The 17,751-nt window shown below is 40.1% G+C and overlaps 1 protein-coding gene across 2 annotated transcripts in view; it reads right to left on the bottom strand.

The window, feature by feature from the left end:
- Positions 1-4,603: 4,603 nt before the first annotated feature.
- The window catches only part of Zc3h12b (zinc finger CCCH-type containing 12B), a 199,980-nt gene continuing 186,832 nt past the window's right edge, over positions 4,604-17,751 (bottom strand). For both annotated transcript variants that reach the window (XM_013355308.2, XM_026778207.1), the window contains 4 exons: positions 11,760-11,899; positions 9,635-9,869; positions 8,933-9,039; positions 4,604-7,807 (listed from right to left, as the gene is read on the bottom strand). In XM_013355308.2, the coding sequence (XP_013210762.1) occupies positions 6,387-7,807; positions 8,933-9,039; positions 9,635-9,869; positions 11,760-11,899 (1,903 nt within the window). In that variant the 3' untranslated portion in view covers positions 4,604-6,386. The remainder of the gene's footprint in view (positions 7,808-8,932; positions 9,040-9,634; positions 9,870-11,759; positions 11,900-17,751) is intronic.

The following is a 17,751-nucleotide window of genomic DNA, read 5'->3' on the forward strand; positions in this document are numbered from 1 at the left end:
ACTGAACTTCCAACAAGGGTTCTAACTTGAACTTAAGGGAGTGTATATCATCTAAAAGAATACTATATAAATAGTATGTTTATAATATATACATATTTAGCACATGCGTAATTATGTATATGTACATATAAACATTTATGTGTATGATATATACATACACACATATCTTGATTTGATATATTGCTTTTCAAGGGAGCTAATCTAGTATTTGTTACTCTTAAAAGCAGTCCATGAGTCCACCAGCACAACAAACTACCATGTAAGCATATAGGTGTTGATAAAGCACCCTTGTGCATTGGTTAATACAGAGGTTTTGGGGTTTTTTTTTCCAATGCTGTTCTTCTCACAAAGGCAAGGGCTAAAGGTTTTCTAGCATACCCGAAAGTCAAAGCCTGAAAGATCAGCAAGAATGATCTAGATTAAATATGAAGAAGGGACTTGAAAATATGTGGTTACATATTCCATGGTCTAAAGATGCATATTTATAGTCCTAGTGTACATTAGACTAGCTCACTTTACTGTGTATGTTTTGGGGTTACATGATATTGCTTTTTAAAGATTAGATTTTTCTGCCTAGAAAAAGGTTTGAAAGTAGTAGTTCTTGTTTGGTTCCTCCTGCTCCCCACAATGTATGTACACACACCTTTTTACCTATTTTTTCAAATAGCTTGAGATTCTTTTTCTCTTAGGCCCCTAACCTAGTCCACATTTCCCTTTAAGTGTATTGAGATACTGAGAGAGACAAAAGAGAAGTGATTTACCCTTGGTCAGAGAGAGCGGTTGCTAGGTTGTTTTTTTTTTTTGAACATCATCTGGGATCATTATGGATGAGGATTATTAGACCCCACTCCTGATGTGAATCTATGGTTTTGACATAGATGCGATTATTTTGATGCAAAATGGAGTTTGAGATGCACTGGTTGACAAGAAAAAGCTGCCCAATGACACAGGTTCCAGGCATTTCCTAGTACTTAATTAGAGCAACCCTGGGCAAATCATCCTAATGACACAGGTTCCAGGCATTTCCTAGTACTTAATTAGAGCAACCCTGGGCAAATCATCCCATTTTCTTAATCTGCAGGATAGTTACCTCAGAAATAAGATTGTGCATAACAGGGCAGATTAGAAAATGCTTTTGAGGATCTGGGGAGAAGAATTAATAGATAAGAATGCTGGAGGATCTGAGTTCAAATCTCAACAACTACATAAAACAAAGCATGGTTGTGCATGCCTGTAACCCTTAGTGTTAAAGGAAATGACAGCTGTGTTCCAAGAGCTTTTTAGGCAGCCAGCTTAGCCAAAATGATGAGATTTCAGTTCACTGAGAGATCCTGTCTCAAGGCACGGTAAGGTAAAAAAACATTAAAGGAAAACACTCAAGGTTCTCTGGCGTCCACATGTATGCACACAGGTGTATGGTCCCATACATGTGCATGTATCATATAGATACTATGTACAACACGTTTTCTGAAAGAAAAAAAACATTGGTAACCCACTTCAAATTCCACATGGGGTGCCATCTCTTAAGAATATAAAACAGTGTCCAGTACATGACAGACCCTCAAATGTTTACTGAATGAAGTGTTTTTCTGAAGCATTTGTTTTATATATGCAAATAGTGGGTATACACAAACCTTTCTCAAGAAAGAACAGGAAAATGATTTTCCCAAGTACATCTGTAGTCCAAGTACTTGAAAGGCAAAGTCAGAAGAACCGAGAGGTCATGACCATTTACAAATTGTATGTGTGTATAAAGTTGAAGTCCAGCCTGAGGTATGTAACAAGACTCTCATCATGCCAATGGCTGAGAATGTAGCTCAAGGGTAGAACACTTACCTAGCATTTGTAAGACTGAGTTTGATTGATAGAACCATAAGAAACAAACACAAAAAATTAGACAACTTTGCTAAATTTCTGGTGAACTCTGTGAGGAAGGGATGGGGATCTGTGTCTTATTGTTTATTTAACAATGCAGATCGAAAGGTCATACATTTAATATTATAGGAACAAATTGGAGTGTTTGCGCACTGACTTTGACTTTTGTTGCTGATGTGCTTAAAGAAAGAGCCATTAGTGATTAGTAGACAAATAGTTTATGCAATAAATGGGTTTACAGTTCATTGTTGTCAACAATACAGCATTTTCATCACAACTACAAGTGAAACAGAACCTCATGGAGAAGTTGTAAGTACATTCATGCTAGTGAGATTATTGTAGAAAGCATTGCACATGCATCCTAGGAGCAGACAAAACTGGACAAGGGCTATATTTTCACTCATCTCAGGTTGGCTTTGTATTTTGTCATTGAGACTTACATTATGTTTGGGTCAAATAAGAAACCCAAAGTGGTTTTATAAAAAGTTTACAACCATTAAACAATACTGTTTAATCCCACAAATGGATAAAACAAATTACTATAGCTCAATGATACACAAACCAGGACTAAAAATAGTCATTCTGCCTATGTGTATAGCTAGCTATAATACAATAGATATCAAATATGCTGGGTCTTCACAGAGGCATTGACTACTTTAGACAAGCAAGTTGTAGAAATACACTGGTTTTGTTTCAAATGAAAACTAACACTGGTGCAATTTTGGTCGATTGAAGATTATACACTCCTCAGTTTCATATCCGAAGAGAAGCAAACTAGGAGGAGGAAGAGAAGGGTTATTGGGAGGAGACCTGAGCAGGGAGGGCTCTTTGGACAACTTGGCATTACTTGCCCTCTGCAAATCCAAACCTGGTTTACAGAACAAAACAAACTATTGAAATTGTCGCCCCCCCTCCAAAGGCCTTTGTACAAAGCTGCACACGGAGAGCACAGATAGAATGTTAGCTGAGAGCCTCTTCACAATGAATTGTCCCATGTTAGAAGGAAGCTGTAACAAAGATTAATAGATATTAATGGTTGAATTATTATATAAAGGTTATTTCAAAATGAAAAAATGGATTGCAGAGGAGTAGTCTCTTAGAAACTAGAAGGTTGAGATATTAAGGGGGGGGGGGTAAAATCATGCTGTATGCTTCATTGCTTAGAAGAAAAGTTTTACAGACCATTTCCATAAATCGTCATTTTCTCCTCCACACCTGGTACCTTAAGTGAGTTCAGGAGTTCCATGTTACCTTGCAAAGGCTCCTTTTTCTGTGAGCTGTCTTATAGAAAGGATGCCCTGGATTGACCATACCCCTCCAGAGTCACCTTTCTCCTTTAGATGGAAATGAAAACAACAACAATAAGGTCACAGCAAGAAAATGAAAATCAGAAAATCTACAAAGTCTAAGGCCTGGACAGGCACAGGTTTGCTATGAGGTCAGAAAATCAGTGAAGAAATTCAAATTACAAAGCACCTCTTACAGAATCCGCTGCTCCTCAAAAACCACACGGAACACTGTGCCTTAACTCCTGTTGTGTACTTGGAGGTGAGTATCCCAGAGGACACACACTTCGCCCCTTAAGGGCACTAACGAGGTCTCAATGCTCTTCTTTATTTGCTATTTTATAATTATAGACAAAATGGAAACATCAAGAAGTGTGCAGATCTTGATATAAAAAATGTTTCTGTAATGTAAGAACCACACTGGATTAATGCATTCGTAATGATACAGCTCCATTAAAGATTCTTACATATGGTTTATTACTATTGACCCTTTATAAAAATCCCCTTTATAAGGACATGTTAAATTTAATAGGCTAAGGAGAATCACAATGTTGCAGATTGTACACATAATAGTTGTGCATCTAACAATAAAGAGGCCTTGAAAACTGTATTTGTCTATAAACTACTACTGCCCTTTGGAAATAAAAGCTCCCTCGTTACCCCTGGGCTACTTTCCTGTGACACACAGTGCCACAAATATGGTGAAAATTAAGTACTAAACATAGTTTAAGATGAGTTTTGTATATTTGTTTCTATACAATCAGGAGAAAAGAGATACAATTTGTATCAACAAAAGGTCATTTCTGGTTATTTGAGGCATTGCTCTTAGCTGCTTTGGTTCATACACATTTTACAAGGAGAGAAGAATGGCAATCCTTTCTTAGAAAGTGAAAAATACATATGCTATCTTAAAAAATTCCCCTGCTGGGAGGAGCTTACAATTCTTTAGCATTTTAAACATGAACGTGTTCCAGATAAACTGCAGCTAATGAGATGTGTCCTGTGCTTCCCTGTGACCTGGGCAGCTCATGGACACTGCAGAGTCATTGGCCGGAAGAGGATCTAATTGATAGAAAGGCATCAGAATAATCTGAGATTGTCAAATACCCTGATTTAGTCAAGGGGCAGATTGAGAAGGTCCAAGAAGCTGAAGGTATGAAGTGATGCTCGAGCGGGAAAGAGCACTGCAGAGACAACTGTCGGTTTGTATGGACCTACCTGGTAGAAAATACTGTTCCCTTTATCAGTAGACTGGGAATGGAACAACCAGCGGGTCGGACATAACTGGGAAGTTGTGACTAAGGGAATATGGTTTAAGATGTACTATTCGTCAACTTTCACAGAGAGAAAGCTGGAAAGCAGCATGGAAGCCGTTATTCAAACCACCAGAAACAACCCTGACTACAGCCTCACGTTCAAAGTGTTTCACAGGAAGAAACATGTATAGGCAGTATTACACCTTCTCATGAAGAAACAAAAGGCCACGGCCAGGCCTTCTCAACTCTCATGAAAAAGGACTGTAGAAGTTAATAAGTTCCAGCCTCAGAAACTGTGAGCTGGGCATCGTTCAAAATGTTGAAATATACAATGGATTCAGAAAGGAGGGCTCATTTACTGCATCTTAAAACAAAAACAATGAATGCCTCTTGTAGAGGCATGTCGCTACAAATGATTCTACCCAGAGGAAGATTCAAACTGTGCAAATGGTGCTACCTGACCCAAAAGTCATAACCCTCTTTAATATTGACTGCATCTCAGCATTACCTACCACCCAGTGCACCCACCCTCTCTGCATGGATTCGAAGTGCATAGCAGAGCACTTCCCCTTTGGAAGCTGCTCTTTTGCCACCTAGAAAATACCCTGGTTTTGTTTCCTGAAGGAATTCTCCTCTACCAATGACTGATCTTATTGCTCAAAGGGTGGACAACAGGAGAGGGTGGTGTACATGATTATGCACGCTTTTTCACGACACTTTGTCCTATAATGTTGAATTGGTCAGAAGTTCCAACTCTGTAATGCCATCCCTCCTGGGATAAGGGAAGTAGATTCTGGTAGTAAGGCCCGTGGTCCTGGTCCAACTCTTTAGCGCTTGTGTATAATAAACATACATACTAAGTGTTGAATATGCACTTAGAGTACCTCCTCTATAGAAAACTTCAGCCTGACCCCTAATTTGCTAAGGTGAAGAGATTAGAAAGCCAAGAATGGTTAATAAATGTGGTCAAGTAAAATATATAAAAGAAATATAGCTGCTTTACTCTGGTGCTCAAGAAAGCAAAGTTTAAATGTTGACATGTGATTTCACTTTTGAATCAAATTGAAAGTATAAAATGTGACAAAATCATTGAGTTTGTATTTGTGATCTGTACAGGTGTAAACTATAGACTGTATAGAGCTTACAGTCTGATTATCACGATAAAAAAGTTGATAGCAGAGATACAAACACATCTTAAACCAAATATATAAATTCATACATGCAGTAGAATTGCTAAGAGGAGGATTCATCTATATCTTTAGAAGTTTCAAATGGGCCCCTATACTTTGCTAAAGATATTGAATGATCAGATACCCATGCAATAAAATCTGTGGTTACTTTTAGTTTTAAATATCTCTATTTATAAACCCTTAAAAGGTTAATTCACAATGCAATCTGATCCTCATGTATTTGCTCTCTAAATTGGACAGATGATCCATACTTTATAATATGGAATATGTGACTAAGCAAACCCTGGTAGCTGGGTGTGGTGGCACATGCCTTCAGTCCTAGCACTCCGCAGGCAGAGTGAGTTGAAGGCCAGCCTGGTCGACATAGCAACTTCCAGGAAAGCCTGTGCTACAAGGAGAGACCCTGTCTCCAAAAACTCAAAAAGAAAACAACAGTAATGAAATCCCTTGGGGTTTCTTGCGTTTTGTCCTCCGTTACCTCCACACTTCAGTGGAAAAGGACATGGGACATTGGGCCAGAGAACTTTGGGTTGTGTCTTGACTTGGTCATTTACTAGCAGTGTGACCTTGGCAGGTCTGCTAACTTCATCAAGCTTCAGTTTCTGTCTCTATAAAATTAGATGTTTCCAAGATCTACCTCACAGAGTTGATACGAACTAAAATGATATAAACACTCTGTAATTTTAAAAGTACAACACAAATTATTACTTATTAGAATTATAGTATCGTGTATTATTAGTATTTGTATTTATGTAAAGGAATAAGTCCTTTGTGTCATGTCAACGTGCAGCCCGAAGTTTGGCAACAATCAAGGCTGCCAGTTGCTGCGCATCTGCTGTGTGCGGATTCTTCTCCATCACTGCAAGAACAATGTTAGACGGGAAGATGTTGCAGAGGTTCTTGTATGTCTGATATTGGTGCTCTGGTATTACATGCTCCCTGGCATCATTGCACATTCCAACCCAAGGATTCCTCCACAGCTGCTCCATTTTTTCAGGCATGCTCCTTACCATGACTGGTTCGTAAGATGGTTGCATGAGGCTGTTACCTAAGGGATAGGAGTGGTATCCATAGGAGTCAGCTGTACGGGGCAATGGGTCCCAACTAGCATGCTGTTCCCTGCACAGAGGGGGTCGCCGTTGCCTCATGGGGTTGCTGTCATAGAGGCGGGAGTCAGAAATGCTATCCATTCGAGTCATCACCAAAGCACGGCCTGGCTGGGAGGCTCCCACAGGATGGAGATTGGGAGGCATGGTGTAGTCTCCAGGACAGCTAGAGTGTGCTCCAGTTGCTGAGTTCTGGGCATGCACAGCTAAGTGAGGGACAGACTGCTTGTGTGGTGCTTGCTTGGAATCTTCTGAACCATAGCTTTGCACTCTCGCTAAGGCTTCATGGTAACCATGGGAAAACGGCTGAAGATGGTTGTGAGATGCTGAGCGGTGCAGCTTCAAAGTACCTTCGGGATGGGCATCAGCTACAGCCAAGTACAAGTTGTTGTAAGAGGAATAGTTGTCATTCCTGGTATGGCTCATGTGACTGTCGGTACAGAGGCTGGGATTCCGAACATATACCCCCTGGTTTGCTTCAGACATATAGTACTCATGATTATGCATGCTGTTGATGCCCACTTTGGAGAAGTCGCTTAACACTGAATAGTAGTCATGGTCCCCCATCGTCTCAAACTTTGGGTATTGCTCAGTATAGTTAATAGGGGTGCCATGGCTGTTGGTAACCAAGATGGGGGGGTATTGCATGCTGACCATGTGCTCCAAAGAGGCCTTTTGATGGGGGAAATGGGAGGACCCTGGCACTGGGCTGCTGGCTGAACGGGTGTTGAGTGCACCCACTGCATGGCTTTTGGGGGGAGGGATTGTAGGAACACTTAAAGCGGTCACAAGTGAAGGGACAGAACTGGCCTCAGGTTTACGCGCAATGGACAACCACTCTTCAGGTTCCGCAGCCACAGACCGGATGCTGGGATCTGATTGGCGCTTGGAGGCCACACGTTTGACCTCTGAGGTTATCTCACCTTTGGCAGTAGACATCCCTGCGCCACACTTGGCCAGGGTGTCTTCACTCATTATTTTCACTGTGGACAGTTTGGCACTGATGCGGAGCTCATCAGCCACCGAACGCTGGGGTTGGTTGGCCCGCTCCGGATGATAGTATTTGCACTTGTGGCCGTAGGTGCATTTTTTGCCTGAAAAATAATGCCTTGGGGTAAGACTCTCTCTCTCATAGTGGTGTAACCCTCTGTGCCAGAAATTGTCCTAACATTCTGGTCACTCGGGTTAGGGTTAGACTGTTCAGGGTTAAGGCAGAAAATTAATTCTCCACAAAGATGAGAGACAGACAACACCGAGGAGTCAGCACAGACTGTGAGGGAGAGGGAGAGAGTGGAAAGCTTCAGAGGAAACTGCAGGGTAAGAGCTAAGAGCTGAGCAGTTGGCTAGCCTGAGGTTTCTGGTGATGGCCAACCTTTCTTAGGCACAGAAAGCAGACCGAGGCAGTGCGGAGTGAGTTTCAACGCCAGCTATGTCCTTTACTGACTGTGATCTGGCCAAGTGACTCTTTTCTAAGGCTCATTTTCCTCTTTGGTCAAAAAGGTTCATAACCATGCCTATAGTACAGGATTCTGGGAAAGATGAAATGAGACGACACACATGAACATACTCTGATTTGAACATGATTCGCAGACAAAAAAACAAAAACACACCCACCCCTCAACAAGTGATTCTTCAACAAACGCAAACACCCTAAATAGCCCCAGACCCAGCAGTTCATGTTGCTCTGTGAGGCTCACAAACTTCGTATCAGGGGGATTTTTGTAAGAGCACAAGAACACTTTTAAAAATACTGTACTTTAGAAGTACAAATGAAAATGAAATTTGGAGGCAACTGAAGCGCAAATCAGAAGATGGTATAATTAACTGATAGAGGGTATAGTTACCTGCCCCAGAAACATGACCTTGTTTAGGGTCAACCCTTTGGAACGGCCCCTTCTGCTTCCTGAGGATATATCATTTCTGCTCGTCCTTACTCCTAGCAACACCACTCAGGACCTGGGCACATTTTCACAAGGGACAGCGTGCCACGTTAAGTGACAGCTAATCTCCTCTTCAATTTGAGCTACCTTTTCCTCGCGCAGTTTCTAAGCTGTTTCTCCATGTACCTAGCTGGGAGTACATAAAGACCCAGATTTCACTCTCAGAAAGTGGACAAGCCAAGATTTCTCACTTGAAAGAGAAATGTGGAAAGGAAAAGCATTCTAAGAATCTGCCCGTTTCCCTTCATACAGAACTCAACTCTGTCTGGACGTACTCACCATAAGGACATGGTTGCTTTTTATGCTCAGGGACAACAGGTCTCTTTCTTAAGAAATTCTCAAGGCTCGGACCATGGCGTCCTAAAGGGTCATCAGGAGGCATGAATCTGAAAGCAAGCCACCGAGAGGTGAACTGTTTCCTTCTGTCACCAGCACGCTTGTAAGGGTTCAGGCCCGCCTTCTCCCCTGCCCGCCCATTGTCACGGCATTCTACTGGTGCTTTCTACCCCTCTGCTGTCTAAGGACAAGCCATTGTTTCTTCCCTCTCTTTCTACTTGATCCCACAGGAAGGATGATCTCCGTGAGCATCCTTCTTTCATGGTCTGTATACACCAGTCATGTTGCTATGAATGGCGTCTCCCCTGTACACCAGCCACTTTCATACCTTTGTAGATTTTCTCATAGTGTTCCTTTCACATGACATACCCAGCAGCCCACTTGATTCTGTAGAATTCATTTCAAGAGATAGAGCAACTTTTAGCATCCTGCCATTCTTTTCTCTCCCCCCTATCGCTACCTTTCTTCTCCTATCTTTAAGTCCCTTGAGGGTGAGTCCTGCTTCCTAGTCAATCTTTTATCTTTGTAGCCACCAACAGAATTCAGGGTATAGAGTAGGTGTTGAGTATACGTTAACTGAAATGTAATGCATTACTCCTCGAAACTTGTGATGAACTCTTTAGAGTTTACTAGAAAGAAACTCACTTATCATTCACAAAAGAATACATCAGCAACCGCTCCTCTATGAACTTCTTCCATTCCGGCTTTTCGACTTGAAGGTCTCGGTAGTTATCGTTGGACACAATGATGCCATCAGAATCAAAAGCCAATTTGACTATGAACCGATCGTCATAGCAGACCACCCTTCTGCCTTGGACCCTTCGGGATGGTGTGAAGACGAGAATCTTTTCCTTCTCTAGTTTACGTAGAATATCTTGATCTATCAAAATATGCCGCATAGTAGAAAACATTTTTGGAAATGAACCATGTTATCCCCATATTATCAAAACAAAAGTTACTACTATATAAATCTTTCATCTGTAATTGGAAAATAGGTGTGCTACTTTTCTGGCTGTGACATCAAATAGAATTGTGATTTAGTCATCTCTTTCAGACTTTAGTTTTTCTTTCAGTAAAATGAAAAAGAAACAAAACAAAAAACAAGCCTAGATTCAGACACTAATTTTTAAAAACTGTCACAAAGAGAAAGAACTAACATTTGATCTAGCATTCTTTTTCTTTCTTTTGTTTGAGACAGTGTTACTATGCAGTCCAGGCTAGCCTGGGACTTCAGATTCTTCTATCTCAATGTCCCAAGAGCAGTGATAACCAACGTGTACCAGCATGCTCAGCTAACCCTAGCTTTCTTGATATTTGTTTTGTCCTTTGTCTGAAGCATGGGATTTTTTTCCTGTGGTGATGGGATTGAAAGCCAAAATCAAGAGCATGGTAGGCAAGTGCTCTACCGCTCATTTCTATCCTCATCCCTAGCTTCTTGACTGTTTGATATAGCAAAGGCTATTATCTGTTAGGAGAGTAAGCCATCGCTCATGGAGACTTTCAGTTTTTACTGTTTCCTAAAAGAAAGACAAAATGAAGGTGGGAGAGCAAGCTATATTATTTAAGCAGTGACTTTTTTCTTCCTTTTTCTCTAAACACTGACTTATTTATTCATCCACCCATCTATTTATTTGTTTGTTTAGTGTGTGTGTGTGTGTGTGTGTGTGTGTACCATGACATGTGTGAAGGGGTCAAAGGGCATCATACAGGAGTTAGTTCTTTTTCCAATATTTGGTTCTCAGGGATTAAACTCAGGTTGTCAGAGCTGGCAGCAAGGGCCTTTACCTGCCGAGCCCTCTCGATGGCCATTTTGGATCCAACTGATCAGGAAAGAAAACTTGCTTACTAGGCTTGATCAGTGCCGAGATGCGCTCTTACACTGGGCCTGGGGCCTGCCCTGCAGATGGAGACAGAACTCAACCACCCACTCACTGACGGGACTTCCAGAGTAGTTCCTTTGGAAACGCAGTGCCTGCGCTGTCTGCATGAGGTACACATAACGATTCTTCTGGAATTTAGGCACCTATATGCTCATGAGCTCTTTCTTCCATAGAGAAATATTTAAAATCATTTTAGAATTTGGCTACTATAAAGACAAACATAATTCAATTAAGTGTGTTATTATACATTCATTGTTATTCTCTATTACATTCTTATGTGAAAAGAACAAAACAAAAATATTTTTTGTGGAGATTTAAAAAGTGTGATCATTTTTAGGCTCTGAACCTTCTTTACCTCAGACACAGATTGTTTCTTTGGCTGCTTTCTCTGATACCACTAACTTGTAAACCCCACATTTGTTTCTTTGATACAAAATAAGAGTGCCTATATATCATGTAACCTTTAGTTTACTGAAAAATTCAGTAATATTCATAACCAGATTTATTCCCTATTGTTTGAAATCTATTATCAGTCAGATTGCCCTGGTACTCACTATATGGCACAGGTTAGCCTCAAATTCATTATCCTGCCTCAGTCTATTGAGTATTGGGATTTCAGGTATGTATAACCATTTCAATAAAAATAATGTTCTTTTTTTCCAATTATGTGCTTCATGGTTTTGTAAATTGAAGTTTTTATTTAACTATCACGTACCACAAAACAAGCGTGGTTTCATAATGGATCACTTTATAAAGATACGCTTGCTAAATACATTTTAAGCAAATTTAACTTAGAAAAGCAATTATCTAAATTGAGACCATCTGCCTCTCTCCAATCTATCTTTTTATCTTTGACTCTCGAGGAAGATATTTTTTATTTGAAATAGTACCTGTAATTGGTGCATCAGGGCGGGATTGCTCCTTTCTCCATGCTGGTACGAATACAGTGATATCTTTATGGCCTTTGTCTAGAAACCAATCCACAGCAAGTTGTATTCCTCTGCAGGAGAATTCTTCTTTATTTCCATGGCTTCCGAAACAATACAGAACAAGAGAGAAAAGGATCAATAATAGACAGCAAAAAGAAACACCCTGCCAGCCCTTTCGCAGTACTGAGATTAATGACAGACAATTTTCTTTTTTTGTACAAGGTTACACCATCTATCTATCTATCTATCTATCTATCTATCTATCTATCTATCTATCTATCTATCTATCTATCATCTATTAAATCTTTACATTGCTCTTGGTGATTTTCATAATACTAATTCTACCCATCCGTGAGCATGGGATGTCTTTCCACCTTCTATGTTTTCCTCACTCTTTCTTTAGAGATTTCACATTTTCATTGTAGAGGTTGATCGGGGACTACTGTGAATGGGACTGTTCCCATGAGCTCCTTCTCACATTGACTCTTTGGGGGACTACTGTGAATGAGCTCCTTCTCACATTGACTCTTTGCGGTCTATAAAAAGGATATTGATTCTTGTAAGTTGATTTTGTATCCTGATACAAAACTACAAATAGTTGATTATTTCTAGAAGTAGTTCCATGGAATTTTTTGTCTCATATATATTCTATCATATCACTTGCAAATGGGGATAATTGGACTGTTTTTTTTCTAATGAATCCCTTTAAATTCCTTCTCTTGTCTCAGTGCCCTAGACAATGCTTCAAGCACCATCCCGAAAAGGAATGGGGAGAGGGTACTACTTTCTAGGTCTTGTTTCCAAGGGGATTGCTTCAAGTTTTTCTCCATTTAAGAAGATGATGGTTGTTGGTTTGTCACATATAGCTATATTACTTTGCAGTATGTCCCTTCTTCCTACTCTAGGAATCTGAGTAGCCAAAGTAATCTTGAGTATAAAGAACATTGAGGAGATTAACATTCTTCATTTTAAGATACATTACAGAGCTACAGCAACACAAATCATAGCAATGGTACAAAATAGAAGACCCAATTATGAGTGCATATAACTACAACCATGTGATATTTGACAAAGATGCCAAAAATACACAATGAAAAAAAACCCAACATTTTCAACAAATGGTGCTGGGAAAACTGGATGTCTAGATATAGAAGAATGAAATTCGACTCATATCTGTTACCCTGAATAAAATATGAATGAATCAAAGAGCTCAGTGGGAAATTTGAAACTCCTAGAAGAAAATCTATGTACTACTCTACAAGCTATAGATGTTGAAAAAGATTTCTGAATAGGACTCTGTTTGTCCAGAAATAAGCCCAGGAATAGACAAATGTGACCTTATAAAACTAAAACACATCTGTACAGCAAAAGAAGAATATCAATGAGTTAAAAAAGATCTCAAAAGATCCTGTCCTATAGCCATACTGATGAATATTTTGCATATCACCATAGAACCTTCATCTGGCGATGGATGGAGATAGAGACAGAGACCCACACTGGAACACTGGACTGAGCTCCCAAAGTCCCAATGAGGAACAGAAGGAGGGAGAAGATGAGCAAGGAAGTCAGGACCAAGAGGGGGGCAACCACCCACGGAGACAGTGGTGCTGATCTATTGGGAGCTCACCAAGGCCAGCTGGATTGTAACTGAATAAGCATGGGATAAACCCAGACTCTCTGAATATGGTGGACAATGAGGGTTGCTGAGAAGCCAAAGACAATGGCACTGGGTTTTGATCCTACTTCTTGTTCTGGCTTGTGGGGGCCTAGCCAGTTTGGATGTTCACCTTCCTAGACCAGGACGGAGGGGGGAGGACTTTGGACTTTCCACAGGGCAGGGAACCCTGACTGCTCTTCAGACTTGAGAGGGAGGGGGAGAGGAGTGGGGGAAGGGCGGGAGGAGTGGGAGGCTGGGAGGAGGCGGAAATTTTTTTTCTCAATAAAAAAAAGGAAAAAAAAAGAATTGTTCAATATCTTTAGCAATCAGGGAAAATTATTTTTTTTAATTTTTAAATTTATTTTATTGTTTTATTATTACTTAAAAAATACCAATCCAAATTCCCACTCCCTCTCCTCCTCCCAGTTCCCTCCCTATCTCTCCAAAGATCCTCCCATCATCCCTCCAACAATCAGGGAAATTTAAATGAAAATTTCCTATAGTACCCCCCTCATCAGTTAGAATGGCTAAGATCAAGAAAACCCTGAAAATCAATATAGGCCAGGATGTCAGGAAAGATGACCCCTCATTCACTGTTGGTAGGATTGCAAATTGGTGCAGCAACTATGGAAATCAGTTTGGAGAATTATCATATAGCCCAGCAACATTTATTCCTTGGCAAAGGACCAAAGGACCTGGCATCCTACTTCACAGATATTGTTCAGCAATGTTCATTGCCAACATATTCACAGTAGCTAGGAAATGGAAACAACCCAAATGATCTTGATAGAATGGATAATAAAGACGTGGTAGGACAGTATACTATTCGGCTGTAAGGAAACGTGAAACCATGAAAATTTCAGGTAAATAGACAGAAAACGTAGAATTGTATATTTACAGAAACTATGATGGTGACTGAGGTAGTTCAGACCCAGAAAGACAAACGCCACCTGCTCTAGCTTATTTGTGGATCTTAGCCCTAGCACTTTAGATGTGAGTATAACAGCAGATACCAGGAAAGCTAAAAAAAAAAAAGACCATAGACAGAGGAATAGTAGAACACAGATGCTGTGAAGGAGAAATGGGGAAAATGAGGTTGAGGGAGGAGACAGGGAGCTACAAAATGAGACAATCAGAATTATTAACACAGGATGTTTGGAAAAGCCACAGGGAATCATATTATTTTATGTTTACTTAAAATTACACATGTAACTATATGTATAACAAAGTAGCAACACTTAGGGTGGCAACAGTCTGTAACCCTAGGGCTTGAGGGTTTGAGATATGTGAATCCCAGTGGCCAGCCAATTCAGCCAAACTGGTAAGTTCTGGGTTCATTGAAAAACCCTAGGTAAAGAAGCAATTTTAAAAAAGCAATTAAAGAATACAAATAACAACTTACAGCCTCCACGTACACCCACACGGGCAATATCACCCACGTACATAGATCACAACATATACACATAAAGGAACCAGTTGAAGCAGGGGATGAGGTATAGGGAAGGGCAATGGATGATCAGAAAAATAATGAGAATGAGGAATAATGATACATCTGTATGAAGACACCATGATGATGGAATCTATTTCTGTAAAGAATGTCATCAGAATGTTGAGAGGGATAGCAATGCATCTGTAAATTACTTCCAGTATAGCCATCTTCACAGCACTGATGTTGCTGATGCAAGAAGAAGGCATGTATTTCAGTCTTCCAGTGTCTACAACTTTCTTCACTATTGACTAGAGAGCGCTATCACTTTCAAGGTTACGTGTACTTGGTCCTAGGTACTTTGGGAGCTATTATAAATGGAATTGTTCCACCTATTTCTTTTTCAGTATCGTTATCATTTGTTAAATAGAAAATATACTGATTTTTCTATGTTGATGTTTACCCTGTTTTGTTGAAATAATTTATTGGATCTAAGAATTTTCTAATAGAGTCTATGGAGTTACACACACACACACATCTGTCACTTTTCCTTGGCTTGTTTCTCTAGCTAAGGTTTAATTACGGTGGAGAAGAGAAAGTATACACTCTTGTTCCTAATTTTAGAGAAAACATTTTGGCATTTTCCCTATTTATTGTAAGACTTGCTACAGATTTATTGTGTATACACTTTATATTGTTGAGGTTCGTACTGTTATTTTCTAGTTCCAGGGCCTTTTTCTCACAAAAAAAAAATGTTGAAATGTATCAAAGCCCTTTCTTCTTCTTCAGATGATCCTATCTAATTTCTGTCTGTGAGCCTATGTGTGTGTTGTATTGTGTTTATTTTAATATTTTTCAAGGTGTGATCATTTGTTATTCTTAAAAGAGTTTTAAAATTCATCTATTTATTTTACATCCCAGCCACAGCCTACCCCCATCCTCCACTTCAGTCCCTCTCTCCCATTTCCCCCTCCCACCTCCAGTCCCCTTCTCTTCCATCTCCATTCAGAAACAGGCAGATCTCCTATGAGTATCAACAAAGCATGGCATATCAAGTTGCAGTAAGGCTAAGCACCTCCCCATGTATTAAGGCTGGGCAAGGCGACCCAGTATGAGAAGCAGGGTCCCAGAAGTCAATAAAAGAGTCAGAGACACCCCCTGTTCTTGCTGCTAGGAGTCCCACAAGAGGACCAAACTACACAACTGTAACATATATCCAGAGTACCTAGGTCAGTCCCATGCAGGGTCCGGGGTTGTTGATTCAGTCTCTGTGAACCCCTATGGGCCCAGGTTAGCTGATTAGCCTTCCTGTGGTGTCCTTGACCCCTCTGGCTCCAATTGCTCCTTTCTCCAACTCCTCCTCCACAGGATTCCCCAGCTCCACCTAATGTTTGGCTGTGAGTCTCTGCATCTGACTCCCCCAGTTGCCTCTCTGATTCTCTCTCCCCAATAGCAAAGTTGAGACCATTCGGATTGGCATCCACAATGCATGTGTGCACAGACTTATGTTTCCTCTCTAATTTTTCATGGCTTCTAAAGCAATAATTTGTCTTACTCTGCTTACTTCTTTAAAAAAAAAAACAACATTGTTTGCTACTACCAGTCTGGAAAACATAATCCATCCATTCTTCACCTAGGGCAACAGCAACACTGTGCACATGTTAGGCAATGCTTACATCCTGAAAGTAAACCAGCTTAGTCAGCTAAGACTATCTTTTTAGCGTGTTGAATCCAGTTTGCAAGTATTTTTTTGGGAATATTTGTATCAGTGTTCATCAGTGTTGCTGTGTTGTCTAGTTTGGGTGTCAGGGTAATACTACCTTCACAGAATGAAAATTTTTAGCATGTTTTCTCTTTTGCTTTTATAGAATAGTTTGAGAAACATCAGTAGTACTTATTATTTAATAAGATTTGGTAGAATTCATATTGAACCTGCCCAGTAGTGAGCTTCTCTGTTGAGAGATTATTATTCTTTCAGTCTCACTGCTTTTTATGGAACTGTTCATGCTTCATTGTTTTAATAGTTTTTCATTTTTATGTCTTTGTTCTCATAATATATGCATTCATAAAATATATCATTTTAAAATTTGCAAGTAGTTCAGTGGGATTAAGTACATTCATAGTGCTGTGCCACCATTGTAACAGTTATGACTACCATATTTATTCAGAGTTTCATTTCAAACTGAACCTCTATTTTAAATAATGTCTCCACTTGTATCACTCAGCTCCTTGCATCTCTTGAGAAAGCTTCAAGTATGTTAAGTGACTAAAACTAAGATAATGAAAAAGGACAATTCTTTTAGCTGTTTTCAGTCATAAGAAATAAATTAAACAATATCTCAATATGCAGATGAAAATATTGGCTATAGATCATAATCTTCTCATTTAAATTTAGATCTTTGAGAACTTTGTACAATCCATCTTGATTGTACACCCCCATTCCTTGAAGATCCATCCTTCCTTCCTTATCCAACTTTGTGTACATTTTTATTAATCCATTAAGTACAGATTATGCTGCTCATATATTCTTGGATGGTTAGTCTTAACTAGAGTTTGGTCTTCTCACAAGGGGATATACCCCTAAAAAAATAAAGTTTTCCTTTCCCAGAAGCTATAAAGTGCTAATTGTAATGATTGTTCTGTCTCTTTAAGAGACAAGCCACGCCCACTCCCTCCCCATCTTCTAAGGCAGGCTGTTCTTCAGCTTCCAGCCTCAGCTCTCTCTCTCCCTGTCCCTCTGTTTCTGCCTCTCTCCCCACTTCTCCCCCTTCCCCAGCTTCTGTCTCTTTCTCCTGTCTTTGTCTTCTCTCTCCCTCTCTCCTCTCTCTCTCTCTCTCTCTCTCTCTCTCTCTCTCTCTCTCTCTCTCTCT

Source organism: Microtus ochrogaster, unplaced genomic scaffold (assembly GCF_000317375.1).
Source record: "Microtus ochrogaster isolate Prairie Vole_2 unplaced genomic scaffold, MicOch1.0 UNK112, whole genome shotgun sequence".
NCBI classification, from domain to species: Eukaryota; Metazoa; Chordata; class Mammalia; order Rodentia; family Cricetidae; genus Microtus; species Microtus ochrogaster.